Raw genomic sequence first — 21,167 nt, forward strand, 5'->3', positions numbered from 1 at the left:
TGACAAATTTTGGAGGAATGATGATTCTTCAAGCCTGCCATGCTATCGCATGTTCTCCAATTATCAATGGGATTGCACTAAATCAACTAGGACATCTAAGGGCTGTTCCAGAAACATATTTAACTCTTCCCAGAGACAATCATTTATTTGAAGTGATCTCCTGCTTTGAGTACAAACCAATTGTGCTCCAGCAGCAGAGAAGCATTGTCATTGTACAGAGTAAACAAAGCTGGCAAATGCACACTTAACCTTAACTCTGACCTTTTCTGTCCAGCGATCTGGAAAGAGAGTTTACAAGGCCAACATCTGCATAACATCAGTGGTAGTTCAGATAATTGGTGAGAAGTGAAAGTTTAACACTCTAAATACGGCTGTGCATGGCTTGGCACCGGGTAATATCCAGGCCTAATTGTGGACACATGGGTGTGAATTTGCAGAGAAGACTTGTCTGGCTCTATAGAGGAAAGGATTCATGCTTGAACATAGCGATTGAATGAAGCTGGTTGAGATGGAAGAGGAACTTAGTCTGTCTGCCTCTGGTGGAGAGAGTGATTTGGACCAAAATCAGCAGGTTAATAAAGGCAGAAGAGAGTAGGTCTTGGTAGGATTTTAGGCCAGGCATTTTGGCAGAACCTTTATTTTCATTTTCCTGGTGTCCAAAGATAAGGCACGTGCATGTGTTTCTTCTCAGATCATGAACTCATACAGTTCACAATCAGTGTGTGCATTCAAACCATGGCCTCTCCGTAACTGATGCCACTGTTTTGTGATTTTGTGAAGTTTTTGTAAAACACTGACTTGATGTAGATCAGTTTGTGTTTGGTTTTGGTTTTCCAGCATCTTATAACTTGGTGTTTTAGCTAACAGACGTATGTTTCTCTGTCAGTCAGGAACGTGTTATAGCATAGATTGAAACATACCTCCCCGTGCTCGAGAAGAAAGATGTACGGGCTGCTCATGGGGATGTTGAAGGGATGACTCCAAGAAGGGGTGGTCACAGCCTGTTGTCAGGACCATGGTGAGGCTGGGGTTGCACATTATGGTGGACACAGCCCTCAGAGGGATTTCACAGCTGGTTGGCCTTTAGTGGTGACCTGTGCCCACTGAGTGGTCTGGGCTCCTTGCTAACCAGGTGTGGTCCCATGTCTCTTCCAAGGCACCTGCAGGCCTGGACATGGGTTTAGAAAAGTTGTTTTCACCAACGTAGATGAGATTTCGGGTGCAGTGCAGCCTCCTGGGTAACAAACAAATTCGTAGCACATCTGCCTGGGAGAAGGTAAGGTACACCCAGCTCTGAAGTGCTGAGCGTCACAGGCAGAGACAAAGCTGGAGTGGCTGGGCCCCACTCCGAGGCAGCGCCCAGCCACGAGACAACGGACCAGGGCTTTCCATGGCTGTCCCAGCTGAGCGGGGCCATTTTCAGCTGCGCTGTGGCTGTCTGAGCTTCATCTCTGCTCACACTGGTCCCACACAGGCCGTGTTGTCAGAGGATAACATGTTCCTGGAGAAGCAATGCTACACCTGGCTATTGGCAGAGCAGATGGGCCAAGAGCCATGGAGGGGTTCAGGACAGAGCCTGGACGAGGTGGTTTTGCAAAACAGCAGCTCCAGAAAAGCAGGCCCTATGATGCTTTGCTGGACCAGTGCTTCACCCTGTCAGTGGTGGCGCCCAGCCCAGGGTGACTCCACATTAACCCAAGCACAGCTCCCACATCAGGAGCTTGATGTCAGCCTATTGCCCAGCCAGGACAGAACACTGCTCCTGGCTGCCCTGACCGTTTGGACTTGCTGCTTCAAACATAGGTTTCTGCTGCTGACGCAGCTGTGAGAAACAGCCACAGTCGCGGGAAGGCCATAAGCAACACGACTGCACCGTGCCACTGAGCCAGTCCTGCTTCTGCCCTGCTGGGACCTCGGGTCACTCGCAGGTTCACACACGCATCTCCCACCAGGCAGCTTCTCTCCCCCTGGCACGCTCACACGAGGAAGCCTCAGACATCGTCTGTAAAGACAGTCTCAAAGGCAGCAACAGTCCTGCCTTTCAAGGGAGGCTGGTTCCAAACCAGGGCCATTTTCTGCCAACCAGTGTGTGAGCAGGGACGAGTCGCTAGGTTCCTCTGGTACACACCATGGCTGTGGACAAACACGTGTTTCACAGTTGCTCGCCTGCTGTTTGGCACGCAACAAAGCCGCTGCTGTTGAAAACAGGAGTTTTCACCTCCACCACCACCCTACTCCTAATTTGCTGCCAACTCCCCGCTGGCTCCAGAAGAGCAGTCCCCAAGCTGTGCACCGTTGAGCTGCACTCATGCTCCTCAAACCCCAGCTCTGGGCCATGTAGGGCAGGAATGAGCTGCTGGGGTGGCTGGCAGAGGGGACAGTGACTTGCTGCTGCTTTTTTCAGTAGCAGTGCCAGCTTCGGTTGTTTGTCAAGCTGCTGACTCCCATCATGGTCACGCTCTTGAGTCCAACTGGCATAACATAGTGCTTCTGCTAGTCCCCTTCACTGTGCAGCCCAGCAACACCAGCTGGTCCAGGGAGCAGCACAAGGTGCAGGGAGCAGCGGGCAACTGCCCGACCACCAATTCTGGTAGCAGCAGTGATTTATTTCGGAGGAAGACGAGAGAACAGCAATTGCTGCCATCCCCAAACAGAGCAAAGGTGCTGGCGCAGCCCAGGCAGGGAGAAAACCAGCAGTTACTGGGATTTCACCTGGAACCACATAAGAGAGCTGGGAAGAGCTGAAGCAGCAGGAACTCTGCTTCAGTCCCTCCCACTCTCAGAGGGTCTCTCAGAGACAGGGAGAGATACTGGGTCAGAAGTCAAGAAGCAGCAACAGACCTGCAGCTCCACCAAGGCTGAGCTGAATGCTGAGAAATCCTTGTGCAGCCTCAGAGTTTCCAGGGAACCTGCTCTGGCAGCTACATAAGTATTGGTGGGAAGGAACATACTCTGATCCAGCCTCCTTCTCAGAGGCAGACCATCGCCAACACCAGGTTAGGTCAGCCATGTCTTTGCCTGCCTGCCCTAGTCCTGAACCCTACGAGAAGGGCATTTCCCCCACCTCCCTGGGCAATGTGCCTCAGTTCTCCACAGCCCACTGTGCTGTTAAAGCCAATTCCCCAAAGAGAGGGTGGTGTTATGAGTGCTCTGGCAATGCACCAGCATGGGGGATGCTCTGATGCAGGTGATAAAAGTCCCACCGTGACCTTCTGCTGAGCACTGGACTCAAACAGGCCCCGCAGATCAAAGCAGAAAGCCAGGTCTGCCTGCTCTTGAGGCGGAGGGAGGATTTGAACATGTCTTTTCCAGTGCATCACCAGGCCAGGAAAGGCCTAAGCTGTCCTCTTGGCTTCCTAAAGCTCTGAGGTCAACTCCTAGGGAGGAGGATGACTCAAGACTGTGAGTCATGGGCAGTGCTCAGAGCTTGGGTCACCAAAGCCAGCGTTGACTGACACCAGGAGGTCTCCTCTGCGCCGTTGACACAGCCCCACTGCAGAGGATGTTTCTGGAAGCTGTATCACTAAATGGGACTTGGTGTTAGCATAGAAGAGAGGAGTATTTCTAACAGAAAAAGTTCACGAGTAAAATCCCTGGAATAGCTCTGACATGCCTCAGGTCATCTACAGAGGGATTTCTCATCATGAGGTACCAAAGGAGGGAGGAGGGCTGCTGTGTTGCTCAGCAGGTGGCACTGGCACAGCTTGGTACCACAGGGTGACTGACTGCTCCCTTGCGGGTACTTCTCACCATCCAAGCTGGTGCAGGCAGGCAACAAGGATGCTGGGGCTGTGGGGCCAAGATTGTCTCATCGGTGCTCCAGCCGTCACTCTTTGTAACATAAATGTTCCTTTGAAGTGTTAGCAAAGCGGTTTCCTTGAAAAATAAGAATATTCAGGAAAAAAATAATTCCCATACATAGAAGATGACAGCATCCTTGAAGTGAGTCACAGGCAGCACTCAGAGCTCAGGCCTCCAGACACAGAGCAAAGGAGGTCAGAGCAAAGGCAGACACAGTTTCAACAGATCTCAAGTCCCCTTCAAGAAACAGCTACGTGGTGGTTGCTTGGATGGTACCAGGGGCTCCTCCAGCCCTGTTTTTAAGCATTGTTGGTTGTAAGGGAAAGGTGCAAGACTTCAGCTGGCATCTGCCAAGCTGCAAGCTGCAGCACTGACTTGGAGGCTGCTGAAAGTAGTGGCTTCTTCACCTCTTCCTGCAGGGATATTCAGTTACGGTCTGACACTGTCCACCATACGTTTCTTCACATGATCTGCAACAGGCCTTGGAACTTCATAGAGGTGATATTTAGAAGTCAAGCACGGACACTACTGCACGAGGAGGTCCAGATCTGCATGAATACTCAGTGGCTGAAATAACTGCTTCGACCATCGAGTTTGGGCTGCTTCTGGAAACAGCCAGCATTTGCACATGCTGTTCCTCACATTTTCCGTCAGCGTGCCCTGAACAGACAAGGCTGGATAAACTTTTCCTCCTTGCCCTGTGGCTTAAGAATGGGCTAGAAAGTTTATAAGCTCAGCACGGCCCAAGATGAACCACCCATCTCAGAGAGGTTGCATGGCCTGCCTATAGCCACTCACCCACGGAGGAGCTTAGCACTCACGCTCAGAACAGCTTGTGTCGTTGCTGGGTCACAGCTTTCATGCCTGTCAGCATGAAAAATAATTTGGACACCTTTTCTCCCTGCACAAAACTATCATTAAACAATAGCAGGTCCCCTCTGTGATGGCTCGCTCAGCGCGAGAGGCAAAGGAGAGGCTGTTAGCTGGAGCATGGACCAAGCTGCGGTAGGGCAGGATCCCTTGCATTGTGCACTGTTTGTTGGAAGGTAGGAGGATCTGGGAAATCTGGGTTCCTGAGTGCTGCCCCTGCATCCAAGCACAGGCAGAGCTGTGGCAGCAAAACCTACACGTGTTCTCAGCACTTCTTGCATCAAGGCAGATGCTGAATCTTATAGCCACCACATTGGAAATCATCATTACCTTCCAAGCTATGCATCAATGAATTTGTAACACCTTTGTTTTCTCTAAATAGGCCTGGCTGACAGCTGGCTGCTCCCTGAGGCTGTTAAATGATTTGTCTGCTAGGAAGAGCTATGAAATAAGCAGAAGAAGCAGAGAATGTGGGCTTTGAATGCATAGTCATCTGGTTTGATAGCATCTCCCTTTCTAATGTGGCTGTGGTATATCGCTTGATCTGGCTGTGTGGGAAGTCGGAGTGAAATGGTGCAAATAATTTGGCACACATGGGAGCTGTGAAGGGAAGTGATGGTGCATCCTCACTTGGGATACCTTACAGCTAGATGGGGTAGACTGTGTGTCCTTGGCAGGGTGTTGTATGTGACTTTAGAAGTCTTTGCTATCTCTGATTCCCATTTGATGATGGGATTTTGTGTGTAAATTGCCTCAGTTTAAGCCAAGATGCTCTAATGCCTGGGACACTGGACCGGATCTAGGAGAGTAAAGAACCATTCTTGGATGAGCTACAAATCTTCTTTATTCTTGGACAGCCTCCAACCTCTCTTAGCTCACCTATTCCATAAAGATACATCTCTTCCTCAGGGAAAGTGCAAAGACCTGCATGGCTTTCAACATTGTGACCAGTCACAGAGAAGGTTCTGCACAGACCAACTGGGGTCCACCTCACCCGGTGTAAGATACCTACTATGAGCTGGTTACTATTAAACTGCCTCTATAGTCAAGGAGGAGGGCACGCATTCCTGAAGCATAGACTATCTAATTTGGGTTTGAGGTCCCCTGAGGGGGATGACTCCTGATGCAGATAACTGGGTCCAATGTAGATACCTAGAGTACTAGGGTCTACATCTGTGTCCATGGGCAGAACTAGCACCGACTGAGGGTGGTGCCACAGGGCACAATGAAGGGCTACAGACCTCCCGGGCAGCAAGGTTTGCCACTGACTTCTAGCCACCAGCTTCATTCTGGCATAAGGGGAACAGCACACAGGCAGACTTTACCAGGGACCGGAGGCTGCATTTTTTCCTCACAGCAAGAATCTACCTCTGGTGTCCTAAGAAGTGCTGGAATTTGTCAGGAGATCACTGTCCCACATGAGGCCTTCATTAAGCATTTGCTCTGAGTGTGATACATGGCTTGTACAGAGGACATGGAAAAGTCACAAGCAATGGCATCTCAGGGAGCCTTGCACTTTGGGGACTCTTCTGGAGGGGATTATTATTCAGCTCCATGCCATGTCCCAGGGAAACCGCATTGCAGACATGAGCTGTTGGCAGAGCTCAGCAGGTTGCTCCCAAGGACAAAAAAAGCAGTTCTACCCCCTCTTCCCCTTCCAATACTGGCTTTCTCCAGACAGCTAAGCGGGTGCAGTCTGGGGCTGTGCTGGGGAATACACATGCATTTATATTGTTATCGCTGAAAGATGTATGTCCTTGTGGCAAGTTGTACTGAGTTTCCAGCAGGAAAATATGGAAGCGAGTTTTATGTTTTACGTTGAGATACGAGTGTCTATCATCTTGAAGAAAAATTTGAAAAAAAAGAGGTGTAGAATACGTTACTAACTCAAAGTACACAGAGGGTTACCTGAGAGATGGGATGAAATAGTTTCTGAAGACCTGAGCCATGCAGAGGTCTGTAGCCTTGCACAAGGCAGGCTGCAGGCGTATGGTGGGCTGTCATTATATGCTGTAAATGTTGAGAGGTAATTTTTAGATGCCTAATCACAATTCAGTGACCCTGATCAGTGGTTCATTCCTGTCTGTCAGCGCATTATTTCCAAAAAGATGTTATACTGGAGACTGCAGGTCCTTGGAGCAGTGGATTCATACAGAGATGGCACTAATCTCTCCTCACATTATCTACATCCCCCTCAGTACAGTAAGCACGTCTGCAACCCATTCCAAGCCTTGCAGGGCTGGAAATGTGCTGCCAGGGCCTCAGGAGGGTGATGGAGTTGGAAAGCTCTATTCAACCCGCAGTGCTGGGCTCAAGGAGGAGCTCCCAGCTTTATAGTTCAGAGCTGAGCAACTATTTGAGCTGAAGCCATGGTCACTTGAGGCTTCTATTGCAGGTGCCAGGCAGGGGTCAGTCTGTCCCAGGCACTAAGGCACTGCGGACAGTCTGATCCGTCTCTGCTCATCTGTCTGCAAAAGCGAGGACTGGGCTGGTGCAGGTTATGTAGCTCCTCCCTGGCAGTCTTTCTTGGCTTGGAGCACTCTTCTGCACCAAGGCTGGTCCAACAGCAGCAGGGATCAGTGCTAGACCTCTGTGCCACAGAGGTCCACTGACACATTGTCCCTGATAGGTGTATTAGTACCTCAGGAAAATCCTGCATCCTTTCTTGACACTCTTTCTCTCACAGTTTTACAGCTACGGCTTCAGCAGAGAAGGACCCGTGAGCAGCTGGCAGACCAAGGCATCATGCCACGTGAGTATCTTTTCCTGCCTTTTTCACCCACCGCTCACTCAGAGGAGCTATGTTCATCCTGGGCACCGGTGTGGCATTGTGTGGCACCAGCTGCCTGCTCAGACCCACTCAGCTCTGAGCAGATTGCTGCCAGGGGGAACTTTGCTTCCTGCCCCGTAGAAATGTTATGGTCCCTGGTGCCCAGGTATAACGGTGCCCAGTGTTTGCCACACAGATTATAGTGCTGCTGCTCAAAGTGAAGTTAGCAGAGATGCTTAGCTTACACCATCCACAAATTCAGCTGCATAGCTCCCTGTCCCAGAGGTCACTGTAGCAAGACAAGCATATCCAGCTTCAAGGATATGGAAGAAGACTCACAAAGCTCTTCATGTAGGCAAAGGCAGAGAATCTCTTGTCCTTCTGTAAAACCCAGGAACCTCTGTGGCAGGGTCAGACCCACTGAATGAGGAAGAGGTAGAAAGGGCCCATTTCAGGAGGCTGCGGAAGAAGAGAGTGTTGGGTAACTGCCTTGGCCCCAGTGCAGAGAGGAAGCCCCTGGATGAGCGATGGATATCCAGACCTGTGCCCGTGCCCAGCCAGGACCCCACAGGGCAGAACTGCCAGTGTACGCTTGAGGCCAGTGAAACTTTTCCCGGGCCTGTTTGCTGCAGACTGACGAATGATGTCCGTGCTTCCCCCTCTCTGACCACATTCATCCCTGCGAGCCTGGTTTTCAAGTCTGAAGGGCAAGCTCCAGGCCTGCATTATTGTGTAATCATTCAGCACCAGAAAGCCAGTTGCTAGAGCCCAAAAAGTGACTGAAAATGATCCCCACCTGCATGTGCAGGTGCATCACGAAACCTGTAGCACTACCGGAGAAATGATGTTGGGAGCTCAGCTCTGCTCGATGGATAACTCCATCTTGACCTAGCTCAGGCTGCATGTGCATTAATGTGTGATTATCTGGGACTCAGGTAGGGGATTATCCTTTCTATCTCATCAAGGGCCTCTTGGGTTCACTGCTAAGATCACAGCTTTCCAAAGGCTGTGTCACTTTTGTCTCTTCTGGCTGACCTTGAAGACTGTGATTCAGCTCTTGTCTAAACAGCAGAACAACTCACTAAGAGCATGGCTCCAGCACTGCTTGCTGCACCCTGCCCAGCCCTCCACCCATCCTACAGGAATGTGTCAAGGTAGCCATCAACAGACGCCTTCTCAGTACAGTAATGCCAGCACCAAACATTAAGAAAACTTAAGCAGGATGACAAAAATCATGACTGTCAAAATGATCACATGGTTGTAAAACTGATAAATGCATGTTCTTTCAATTTTTCTTCTGTTTATTTCTTTAAGTACTCAGATTTTTGCTGCTTGCCACCAAAGGGCAAGCATTCTAATCACAGGACTCCAGGAGCTGGAGCTTTAAGCAAAATACTGTAACATTTGTTATAATATTGCAAGCACTGGCAATACAGTCAGTTGCCAAAAATATGTCTAACATCTCCTGAACTGCTAAGTCCACTCTGCAAAAGGGCCACACCCAGATAAGGTGTAGGACACGCCATCGCACATGCATGGAGTAGCAGTGCCAGCTGAGAGGTCTGCGTACCTGGTGCTGCTCTACAGGGTTGACCGCATGGGACTGCACTTTTACCAATAGCACCTAACATCTAAAACATTACACACTGTGGATCACACATTAAGCCAAATTTATTTGATGGCAACTGAAGTGTATTTTCCTGTTACGGCTTCTTTGCACTCCCAGCTTCCAGGCTGACATTTTGCAATCTGGTGTCTGTCCAAGAAGGCCATTTTGGGAAGCCTGAGCACAGTTCACTCACTGAAAGTAATAGAAGAAAAGGCATTTCTGCCATTATAAAAACAAACGTGTAGAATTTAACTGATGAATTTGACTCAGGAGGACGTGTCAGACATTAGCATTTAACACATGGGAGCCCCAGCCAGCTTCCCCGTGGCTTGGGCATCTGCAGGCATGATTTACAAAAAACAAGTCTTTGTTTAACCATATCTTCCCATGCCCTATTGGCTCTGAGGATCAGCAGGTGAGGTGGGCTCTAAGAAGTGGCCCAGGACAGGATCTCAGTTCACATGCATTGCAGGAGGGCAAGAAATTAACCCATATGGCTGTAACCCACAGTGGCTGAGAACAGCCCTTCTGGAAAGAGAAAAGATGGGCACTGCTGGTCTCCATGGTGAGATTCAGGTTTGGTACCAGGCTTGGAACATGCACTTGATCCCACATTGCACCTCAGATTTTGCACAAGGATTGCTATCAACCCATTGTGTATGTTTTCTGATGATAAAATCCCAGGACAGTTTTTCTAACTGATCCATTTTATACAGAGACCAGAAAGAAGAAATGGAAGGTCAGAGTAGCATGATAGCATTGGATAAAATATTTGCGGGCTTGTAGAAACCCTTACAGGAAGGGGAGTTGGTGACTATACGCAGAGCCTGCTGAGCTGTTCAGCAGTGCAGTTGTAGCACAATAAGAGTTTATCTTGGTTTCAGTAAAGCATTTGACACCGTCTCCCACAGCATCCTTGCAGCTAAACTGAGGAAGTGTGGTCTGGATGATGGGGTAGTGAGGTGGACTGTGAATTGGTTGAAGGAAAGAAGTCAGAGAGTTGTGGTCAATGGGACAGAGTCCACTTGGAGGCCTGTATCTAGTGGAGTCCCTCAGGGATCAGTACTGGGACCAGGACTATTCAACATATTCATCAATGACCTGGACGAGGGAACAGAGTGCACTGTCAGCCAGTTTGCTGATGGCACAAAACTGGGAGGGGTGGCTGCCACCCCAGGGGGCTGTGCTGCCATTCAGCGAGACCTGGACACGCTGGAGAGCGGGGGGGGAGACATTGAATGAACTGCAACAAGGGCCAGGGTCGAGTCTTGCCTCTGGGAAAGGACAACCCCATGTCCCAGTCTAGGCTGGGGACTGAGCTGTTGGAGAGCAGCGTAGGGCAAAGGGACCTGGGGGTCCTGGTGGGCAGCAGGGTGACCATGAGCCAGCAATGTGCCCTGGTGGCCAAGAAGGCCAGTGGCATCCTGGGGTGTATCAGAAGGGCTGTGGTCAGTAGGTCAAGGGAGGTTCTCCTCCCCCTCTGCTCTGCCCTGGTCAGACCCCATCTGGAATAGTGTGTCCAGTGCTGGGCCCCTCCGTTCAGGAAGCACAGGGAGCTGCTGGGAAGAGTCCAGCGCAGAGCCCCAAAGGTGATGGAGGGGGTGGGACATCTCCCTCATGATGAAAGGTGAGGGAGCTGGATCTCTTGAGCTTGGAGAAGAGGAGACTGAGGGGTGACCTCATGAATGGTTATAAATACATAAAGGGCGAGTGTCAGGAGGACGGAGCCGGGCTCTTCTCGGTGATGTCCAATGACAGGACGAGGGGCAACGGGTGCAAGCTGGAGCATGGGAGGTTCCACATGAACATAAGGAAGAACTTTTTCACTGTGAGGGTGACAGAGCCCTGGCACAGGCTGCCCAGAGAGGCTGTGGGGTCTCCTTCCCTGGAGACATTTAAAACCCACCTGGATGCGTTCCTGTGTGACCTGCTGTAGGTGGTCCTGCTCTGGCAGGGGGGTTGGACTAGGTGATCTTTTGAGGTCCTTTACAACCTCTGACATTCTGTGATTCTGTGTGATTCTCTAAGTCCTAAGAAGCTGGCTTTTTTTTTTTTTTTTTTGTATCCAAGAAAACAGCGCAGGGAGAAGTATCAGTGTTACTTGAGCATAGTGCAGTAAGATGAGTATCCTTACTAAAGCCCAGTCTGTGTTTGGTTTGACTGGAAAAGATTAATGACATTGCATACCTGAGCTCTGTTCACATGTGAAACCTTCAGATGGCCCCATCACTGGAGAAGGCAGGAAACTGCCTAAAGGAGGATGCTCAGGAGCAGTAGCATTGCACAAGACTTCAGGTTCAAAGATGGACTCCGATTGTCGGATGTTTTCAGGTTGTAAATTGAACAACTGGCTGGCAAAACAATCAGCACTGCTGCAAAAGGCTCTACAAATAAAGACAGGAGCAGACTGGTAGGCAAGAGCAGCCTCTGAGTTCCTTCAGCCCTGTGACTTTGTGTATGGAGGATCCTCTGAAAACAAGGGGAGACCCGGTTTGTTGAGACACAGACATGCTCCTGATGCCTAGGAGTGCAGGTGACAGCAGAGCCTGCCCCATTCTTCAGGCTCATTGAGTAGGAAGTTTCCAGTTCATGCAACAACATATGCAGTTTTACTGTTCTAGTGAAACTGGTACGGACCCAGCAAAAGCATTTTAAATCAAGAGCATGTGGGGTGACTCGCAGAAAGGCAGATTGTAGGGCTGAACATGGATGAATCCTCTCTCTAGACCTGCACAGATGCCTGCTCTGGACCCCAGCCAGATCCTGCTCACCTACCCAAAAGGAGGTGGAAGCAGCTTGCAGGATCAAAGATTCATCAAGGAAAGGTTCCTCCTACTGTGACAGGCTGCAGAAACAGCTGTGCTTGAAGTAAAGACCTTCTTGCTGTACACAGGCACCACCTCATCTTGTAACTGAAACCTTAGAGGCAATAGTCCCAAGACGACCAACACCAGTTCTGCCCTGTTGCCTCCAGACCCTCAGCCATTTCAAGCTCACGTCATCCCCTGACAAGTTGTCTGAATAACCAGTGCTAGCGATGTCTTTATTTGTTTTGCAGACTAATACAAGCTGCAGCATCCACATAATTCCTCCAAAAATCTTGGTAAATGACTAAATTCTGCAACATTTTCCTCTTGAATAGCACAGTGTTTGGTCAATGCCCATAGCACACTCCCAGTGTCAGTACTTCACAGTGAGCAGGGCTGTAAAAGTCATCTCTCTTGCTAACTTCATTTTCTGTGTGCACCATTTTGCTTCCGATTAAACCAGCTGTCACAAGCCCTCATGGCTGCTCACTGGAGCATGGCACAGTAACGCTAGCTTGTCTGTATGTCTGCTTTCCAAATGTTAGGGGCAGCAATGTGCCTTCTGTGTTTTACCGTGATTCACTGGAGGTTACAGGGGTTGCCCTGGGTGCTGCCTACAAAAAGGCAATTCAGAAGGCCCCCAAACATTTCCTGGCTGCCCCCAGTCTTCTCTTCATCCTTCTCTAGACTGATGGAGGATAACATGTCCTGTGCAAAAGTAATTTCTGTCTTTATTGGACCCATTCAGAAGATAGAAAGTGAATTCCTGTTGCCAAACAAAGAGTTGTAGCAGACTGGTTTTGTGGGTCAGGACACCTTCCCCTTCCCTGTCCCAATGGGAACAGTTAATTTTGCCTGCTTACACAGCCAGAAAAGAATTTTTGCAAGATCTGGGAAATATTAACCCCTTCACCATACAAATTCTGCTCCTATGTCTACTGAACGGGAGCAAGCAAGGGAATGTGCAAAGTTCTCCGTTACTCCAGTACTGACTGCTCCATGAGACTGGTGTTTGCTGGTCCAAGAGCCAGGGATCATTGGCCTTTTTTTCAGGAGCCCCTCTGGGTTAATCCTCCTTGGTGTCAGGAGATGCTTGAGGGCATAGTCTGCTGCCTGGTACCTGGCTAGGCAGCTGCCTGCCCAGGGAGGCCCCATGTCACACAGATGCTTCTGGGCAGGGGACAGGACAAACGTCTGGTGAGAGATGGAGGGGTAGTCAGCAATGGACGAGGGACAAAGTACCACAGTTCCGGGGCCTTGAAATATCCTCGCTGGAGGCTGCGCCCACATGACCCTGAGAGACAAGATGACTTGCCCAAAGCCCTCCAGGGAAAAGCCACATCTGCTCTCTGACGTGTCCCACAGAGCACTACATTTCAAAGCCTGCACCCCCTCCCTGCCCGTGTGCGTCCTGCGCTCCCCATGCTCTCCATCCCCCCTGCTCTCCTGACACGGACTGGCTGAGAGCATGGGGTTTCCCAGAGCTTCCCTGAGTTATTTTTAGTCAGCGCAATAAAGAGAATGGCTAGTTTGTGTTGCTATTTTTATAGCACTCATTAAAATGCTGTTGCTGAATATCCCGGTGGCTGCTTGCTTCCGCTCCTGTGCTGACTACACCTCTTTCTTTCCTATTGCAGCACTGAAAAGCCCATCCACATTCCATGAACAGCGAAAAAGTCTGGAGCGAGCCAAGGTAACTCCTGCAGCCATCCCGATGAGGCAACACGTGGGCTTGCTTTGCATGAGTTGCGGGGTTTGAAAGCACCTTCCCCCACTGTCCCCTCCTCTGGCATCCTCCATTCAAGCCCCGTGGCCAGGGATGAGAGTCAGGGCTTCTCCCCTTCTTCCAGACACAGTGGGGCAAGCCAGGGTTCACAAGTGCTCTAGAGCGCCCGTCTCCAAGCAGGGAAGGATTAAAAGGGCAGAGGAGCCATCTGTGCCCTGGGCTATGGGCACAGCCCCTGGGTTTCACAAGAGACTGTGGGCAGGCCGCAGTTCCGCATGGCATCGACAGTCCTTCCAGTAAATGTCCAGCCAGTTGAAATGCCGTTTTTCTCTCCAGCCCAGGTCCATAGCCCACTCCACGCTGTGCTGCCTGTTCTCCACTCCTGCTCAAGTCACTGGGGTCAGAGCAGGGCCAGCAGCAAACAGGACTGAAGGAAGTTAACTACTTAGCAACTGTGCAGAAGGAATGCAGATCCCCTTTGTCACCTGCAGAGAGTCCCCAGGGAACTGACACTTGTCATCAGACAGGAGCCTGGCTTTTAGCTCCACAGTGCAGCTTGGTCATTATGACACACAATGCCCCAGGGGCTAAGCGGGCCAGGCTCCCACCAGCCCCATTATCCAACTGCACTCAGGCTTCCCTAAATATTGCTGAAAGCAGAGATAAGATAAGTAACCATTTCCAGAACACATCAAACTCTGTGGTGCAACCACTTTTTGGGAAATCACACTGGTTTTCCAAACACTCACCATCCATCCTTGACCAAGCTGTGGGAATGTCCGCAGAAAAAGGAAAAATCAGTCATGCAGGTTTTGCTTGAACGCAAGAGTTTGTTCCATTACTCTGTAAAACATGCTTGCAGTCTCATGGAAAAGACCTTTGCAAAGAAGAATGACTGTGAAATATGGAGAAGTGCTCTTCTGAATTTAAACACACTCCAAATCACTTGCCCCGAGTCTCCCGCAGTAATAAACGGCTAGCATAAGAAACACAATACAACTCTGAAAAATTAGTATGCTTACAAAATTTCAAGCAATCCAAAGTATCCTTGAAGTGTCATGTATTTTAAGGTTTAAGTATACATTTGTGTCTGTCTTTCTCTTCAAAAGCTTTCACTGGCTAGTTGCCTGGGGAAAAGGGAAGGATGGTCGAGTCTATCCCAAACTGCTGCATTTTCAGAGCATGCTAACAAAGACATTGAGCATAGCCCATAGCAAACACACAATCCTTTGCAAGGATGCCCTGCTTAGAGCTGTGACAGGGAAGGAACAGCAGCTGTTTCCAGATAATTACTCAATGGCATTCGTTGTTTAGCTGATATTCCTCCAAACTGATGTTCTGCAAACAGAAAGCAGATAACAATAACTGCTCTCATGTGTTTTGAAAGCTCTTCTGCTTCAGCTGACTCTAAAAAAAAAACACTTCTGAAGTTTTTCTCCACCATTTGCACCCCAGTGACACAAATGCATCTTATAAACAGCAAAGGTCAAAAGGAACTGAAATCACAGCAGAAAGTCAGGCTAATGCAGTGTCAAAGCTGGGTTCAACATGAACAAGGCCACATCTGTAGGACAGCAATTCAAGCTTAGCCCAAGTCAGGACCTGAACTGAGGATCAGCTGAAAGGTGAATTTAATTGCACTCAGGTGCAGACACCAGCTCTGACCTGGCACAGGAACCAGGCAAACCTACACCTGGTCCAAGCAAGGGATTGTGTTGGTGAAAATTAACTGGGGGAAAAATATGAAGGGAAGGGTAAGGAATTGTAAAGATGTCAGTAAATAAAATGTCTATTATTTGTTTAAACGTGTCACTGGCTATGTTAGAGGCTGGCATCAGGCCAGTGCAGCAGACTTTGAAGTCAATGTCCTATAACAGATTGCTGAATTAGAGGACAGAGAGCAGGCTGACTTTCCTGAGGCGGTCTGGCTCAGCAGGGCTTGAGCACTTACTCCCAGCACCCCAGGAGGCATGGCAGGGGGTAGCTGTGGTGCCTCCACCCTGAAGCAGATCACCCCCATCTGGGTCACTCCTGGCAAGCGTATGACCACCGACTGACATCCCACCACCCAACAACCTGCTCCAGTGCTCTCTAACCTGTGCTGTTAGCAAGTGTCCCCCAGTCCCCAGCCCAAGCTGTACTGTTGAAGTTTAAGCCCCTTACTTTTTCTCCTGTATGCATCTACATGCAGGACTGTTTATCTTTTTTCTTGTAGCATATTTAAAAAGTATTTTGCATCCTGTTTCTCTATAGCTGTCTCACCTCTGGACTGACAGGCCTCCCCTCTCTTCAGCCTCTCCTCATGGATCCCATCCCTGGTTCAATAATGATTTCGGTAGCTGTTGTCCAGACCCTTACGACGGACCCCTTCAGATGCAAGGCACAGAACCCCCATTCTATCCCCCATCCCCTTGCTATTCCTAGGGCCCATCTGACAGCCTTCATTGTGTCTCCTAGAAAGCAGCCTGCTGGTCTGGAGGTGTGGTTCAGCTGCTGATCACTAGATTCTCCAGAGGCTTTTATATTTTTTTCTCTATTTATGGAGTAACTAATTTCTGCCTAAGTCCCCTGTCCAGTTACCGTTACAGAAGCATCTCTGGTGGTTAAGTCTTCATCCACCCCAGGGCTTAACCAGCTGGCTTAGCTGTGACCTGAATGCAGTCCTTTCCAAATGTCTCTCTTGAAATTGCATCATCAAATGTATTTCAGATCATTTTTTCAATTACTCCAAATCATGTTGCGTTGTAATCTGTTAGCCTTGAATGATTCAGAGTTAAGGAGTATGTCTTCTATCATCTGAAGCATTAATGAATATATTGACTAGTATGAAAAATTGCTGTGTAACATGATTTGATATATTCTTCTGTTTAGACTATGAGGCATTCCTGATTCCTCTGGTGACCCACAGCTATGCTCCTTTTTTATGTTAGTCTTATCCAGACCAAATTTCTCTGGCTTACATATGAGAAAGCCATGTGAGATAATGTCAAAACATGCTTAAAGTCAAGCTACATGACATTCATTGTTTATTTCTGTAACAGAAACCTGTTATCTCTCCATAGAAGGAAGTTGGGTTGGTGTGATGTGGTTCTTTCTTGATGAATCCATCCTGGCTGTTACTCACCTCCTTGCTATCTTCAAAATCCATTTATACAGATTGTTTGATTACTTGGTCCAATATCTTGCTGACTGGTTTATAATTCCCAGGTTTCTTCACTCCATCTCTTTTAAAGCAAGAAATTATTCTCTCCTTTGTCCAGCTTCCTGGAGACCCACAGATAGTTGCTATTACTCTAGCCTTGTGTGTCTCAAACTGTTTGGGAACATTTAATTCATCTGAGTATTCTCCAACCTGTTCTCCAAGTTGATAACTGGAGCTTCTTCTCTTTTGTCACTGAAGGTTCTTGGCTTAGTCATCTGATTGATAAATATCTTTTTAGTGAGAATGGTTTAAAAAGGCATTAAATCCTGCAGGCATCCCAGCAGCATGCACAATTATTTCTCCCGTTTATGGAACACAGACAGCACTTTCCATCGCCTTGTCCTGGCCACAGAAGTCTTTATAAAATCTTTTTCTCGTGATCCTGTACATTTTGTACTGTGGGTTTTCCAGTTTTGCTCCAGCTGCTTATACTATTCTTTTATATTTATCTTTAAGATTTTAACCTCTTTGAACCATGTACAATTTTTTGTACTATTTCTTCTTGCATCTCAACAAACAGCTAATAATTCGTCCAAGTTGTGCTCTAGCTTTTCTTCACCAGAGGATAAGCTTATATTTGTATTCTTGAGTTCAGGTGCCCTCACCACTGACTTCTTTGGTCCTAATGGATGGTGTTACTGTACCTCTGTGTGCCTTTCTGTTCCTAAAGCCATGAGGAAGTTGGCACAAAGCTCCAGGACCACGTTCATCACAAGCTCAGCTGCAGTGATCTGCAAAGTTCAATTTTCCCAACATTCACAGAGCACAGGATCTGCAGAACTGCAGGAAGGCTAAGCCTCATGGCTGGCCTGGGTAGAGCCTGGGTATCTTCATGACTTACTCAGCCTTACATCTCAACCCAGAGTGCCAGGCTTCCCACCGAAGCCAGTGCTAAACAGTACACTCTGGAGCTGCCTTGGTGCAGCTATCAAAGACAACCTGATGTGCCAAGCTAGGAGCAGACCTGCCACCCCCAGTGAACAGGTCTCATCCTCCCCATGAGCTCTCACAATACTTCAGACACTAGAAGCCCAAGGGAAATTGGAAAAGACACAGCTTAGGAGTGGGTATAGTGAACCATGCGCATCGTTCCCTTTGTGAAGAACTTCTGCCCAAGAACAAGTCAGTGTCTGAGTGAAGAAAAATGCCATTTAGGAGCTCGCTCGGCCCAGTTTGTAACAAACCCAAAAGAACCATGGGACGGCACAGGGGCAGACGCTATCTGTACCTGATTGCTGCTCTAGCCAGGTAACTCTCTGCATTTATGTTCTGCAGACTGAAGATTATCTCAAGCACAAGATCAGAAGCAGGCCTGAGCGATCAGACTTGGTCAATATGCACATTTTACAAGGTAAGACTGCCTGAGATTCTCCCATACACTCCTTGTGTCTCCTGTCTATCCTGCCGCGCAGGGGTTCCCCTCAGGGCTCCCATCACAATCAACTTTGTCCCAGCTGCTCATAAGAGGCAGATTCAAATGGGACACATGTACAAATTCAGTCCAGACCTGGTCTTCAGGAGGCAGGACACAGATTTATTCCCCGACAGAAGCAGACCCAAAGCCATCTAATCTTTCTCCCATGTCTGGCAGGGACCAGTATAAGATGTTCTAGAGTACAGTGGGGTAGAGAACAGCTGTGAGAGACGACCCTGTCAGACAGAAGTACTGATGTCTGATCATCATGAAAACCATACCCAGGGCATTTGTTGTCCAGGGTGCTGAAACCCCTGTAGCAGGTGGTTGCAATACCCTTCCAAAGCTGAACATCTTCTGTTTTGCCATAATTCTGGATATTCTGCGTGACAATGCAGGGTGATGCCATCAATGACCCAAGCACAGCCACATGAAACTGGTGAGCTCTGCTATAGGTCCGTGAGCCACAGCAGCTCTCCCCTCTCACATCCTGGTCTCCCCTCCCAGCCAGAGAGCTGGCATGGCTCCGCTGCATCCCATCACAGACAGCAGAACCCTGCGCTGTCCCTCATTATCTCCAGAGATAACAAGCTCCTTAGAGACAGGGAGGAAGTGCAGCCTCTCTCCTTGACTCCTGTCAGTCACCTGGAAGAAGCACATCACTCTCTGGCAACTGTAAGTGCTGGCCTCTACTCTCAGCACGGATGAAGGCCGTATTTCTTTTTCATCTGGCACACAGAAGGGCTGAGCCAGGGGCCCATGCTGGCTCAGGGCTGCTGCCTTGCTTTTCCCTTGGGTCTCCATCCCTAAACTAAGCAAGCACCGTTGCTTAACAAGTGGAAAGTGTCTTTCCCTTGGATTAAATAGTAGAAGCAATATGGACTGTAGTTGAGTCCTGGAGGCTGATGTGGGGGCAGCTGCAGCCACCAGGCATTGACAGGGACAGGCAGACACAGGCAGAGGAGATGTGGAGCAGACACTGCAGGTCTGTGTATTGAGCAAGGTGGCTGTGCTGCCCCACGCACACCTCTTGGCCGAAGCCTCTGCTCACATCTCTGTCCCTTCTGCTCTGCATTTCATGGAGGTGTGCCCTGACATATCATGGACTTACATGTCCGTTTGGGTCCTAACAGGACCTAGAGGTGATTGAAATCGGCCAGCTGAGACACTTTGCATCATCTCAGTGCCTTACAGGCACACCTTCTGTTACTGTTCACCTAGGGTCACTTCTGGCCTCAGACTATATAGAGCAGTGAACACACACGAGCACCTTTACTCTGAGGCCAGAAGTGACCCTAGATCAGCTTTCCTGACCTCCTGCAGATAATTTTTCACTGATATCAAGCCCCATAGCTTGTGTTACCTGCAGTATTTCTTCTAGAAGAGTCTCCAGTCTTTGAAGATGGCACAACCTAGATGCAGTCTTTCTTGCTTTAGACCTCCAAGGTTATAGACATGATCTAGTCTAGAGTCCTGCTCCCTTACTACTCGTGCCCGTGCTGCCAGAAGAGCCAGATAATCTTTGTTCAGTAAATATTTCTGCTTAATTTGCTACTCTTCTGTAGGGGAATTCTCAGCTGGGTTTGGTAGAGCTGTAGCTTCCAGGTATAGCTGGCTTTGTTATGCTCCTCTCTGGCTTGTTTATTCCCCTGAAGGCCCGGAGCACTGTAGTCACACCGTTTCCAAATGTCCACTCCCAAAGACTCGGCTGTTGATCTTCCAGTGTAAGACAGTTACTCCAGTTGTTAAACACTGCTAATGGTTCTTTTCTCCAGCTGTTCCCCAGAGGCAGGGATCCATCTGCACTAACCCACAAGGGCCAATGGGCTCCTGGCAGGCAGCAGCTGCAGTCCACTCTGGCCCTTATGTTAGTTGCAGCTTGTTAATGAAGTTTCCATTGCAGATCATTCCCGGGCCTTGGGGCGCATGCTCCAGCTGCAGGCTGGCTGTGCAAGCCTAAGCTAGTAGACAGAGGCTCTTGCTTGGGAAAGGAAAAGCTGGACCTAAGGCTCACAGGAGGACCCATGTCCCAAACCCCACCAGAGCCATCCAGTCCAGCACCCTGCCTCCCAGCTTCAGAGCAGGTCCTGCTGCGCATTGAGCCATGCTTTGGTTTTGGCCGCAGCCCAGAAAGGCCGCGCTGCAGGGGAAGCACATTCTTGCTGAGCACTGTGCTTACAGAGGCCCCAGGTCCTGAACTGACGCCTTCCATTTGGCCTTTTAGACTCAGCTGCAGAGGGGTCCATTCAATCTACTCAAATGAAGCTGAAAAGAGCCCGACTGGCAGATGATCTCAATGAAAAGATTGCTCTCAGGCCGGGTCCTTTGGAGCTGGTGGAGAAGAATATTATTCCTGTCGACTCAGCTGTGAAAGAGGCCATAAAAGGTAGTGGAAGTGAATGTGTGTGTTATGTTGTGTGCATGGCACAGGGCAGGGACTGGCAAGGTTACGAAGACATACTGCAGCAACTGCAGGAAGTGACTGGCCTGGACTTAAGAGCTGTGTTTATTGCTTAAATTTTATTATTTTCACAACAAGCAGCTCAGTCCAACACAGCCTGTGCTATCTTACACAGACCTGTGAAGAGAGCTCTCATCTACTTAGAGCAATGACCACTGAAATATTCACAATTGCTTGGCCATGTGTCCTCAGAAAGAACCTCCCTCAAACCCCTTCCCTTCCCAAGGCTTTGAGCACATAAATGATACTGCTGGAGACAAGACATTCCCACCTCCCTCACGTGGGAGAGGACCTGGGTGTACACAGGTAGTTGTGAGGCCAGCCTGGATTCTCCCACTTGTGCCCTGCCAAGCTTTTACATCCCAGTAGGTGGGGGTGAAGTGGCCCCAGCTCAGCAGGGCTGCAGTCCTATTTATTTTTCCACTGACGCTAGTGGTGTGCAAGGCCCAACAGAGGAGGATGCTGCACGGTGGGGAAGCATCCCTGGGAAGACTGCTGGGGAATAGA

At 49.2% G+C, this 21,167-nt stretch overlaps 1 protein-coding gene across 2 annotated transcripts in view; it reads left to right on the forward strand.

Annotated features, from left to right (window-relative positions):
• The window catches only part of MYOCD (myocardin), a 114,782-nt gene that overhangs the window by 80,665 nt on the left and 12,950 nt on the right, over positions 1–21,167 (forward strand). For both annotated transcript variants that reach the window (XM_086473624.1, XM_086473625.1), the window contains exons 2-5: positions 7,358–7,423; positions 13,495–13,550; positions 18,061–18,136; positions 20,424–20,585. In XM_086473624.1, the coding sequence (XP_086329750.1) occupies positions 7,358–7,423; positions 13,495–13,550; positions 18,061–18,136; positions 20,424–20,585 (360 nt within the window). The remainder of the gene's footprint in view (positions 1–7,357; positions 7,424–13,494; positions 13,551–18,060; positions 18,137–20,423; positions 20,586–21,167) is intronic.

This window comes from Leptosomus discolor, chromosome 15, assembly GCF_034619465.1.
Source record: "Leptosomus discolor isolate bLepDis1 chromosome 15, bLepDis1.hap2, whole genome shotgun sequence".
Classification (NCBI taxonomy): domain Eukaryota; kingdom Metazoa; phylum Chordata; class Aves; order Leptosomiformes; family Leptosomidae; genus Leptosomus; species Leptosomus discolor.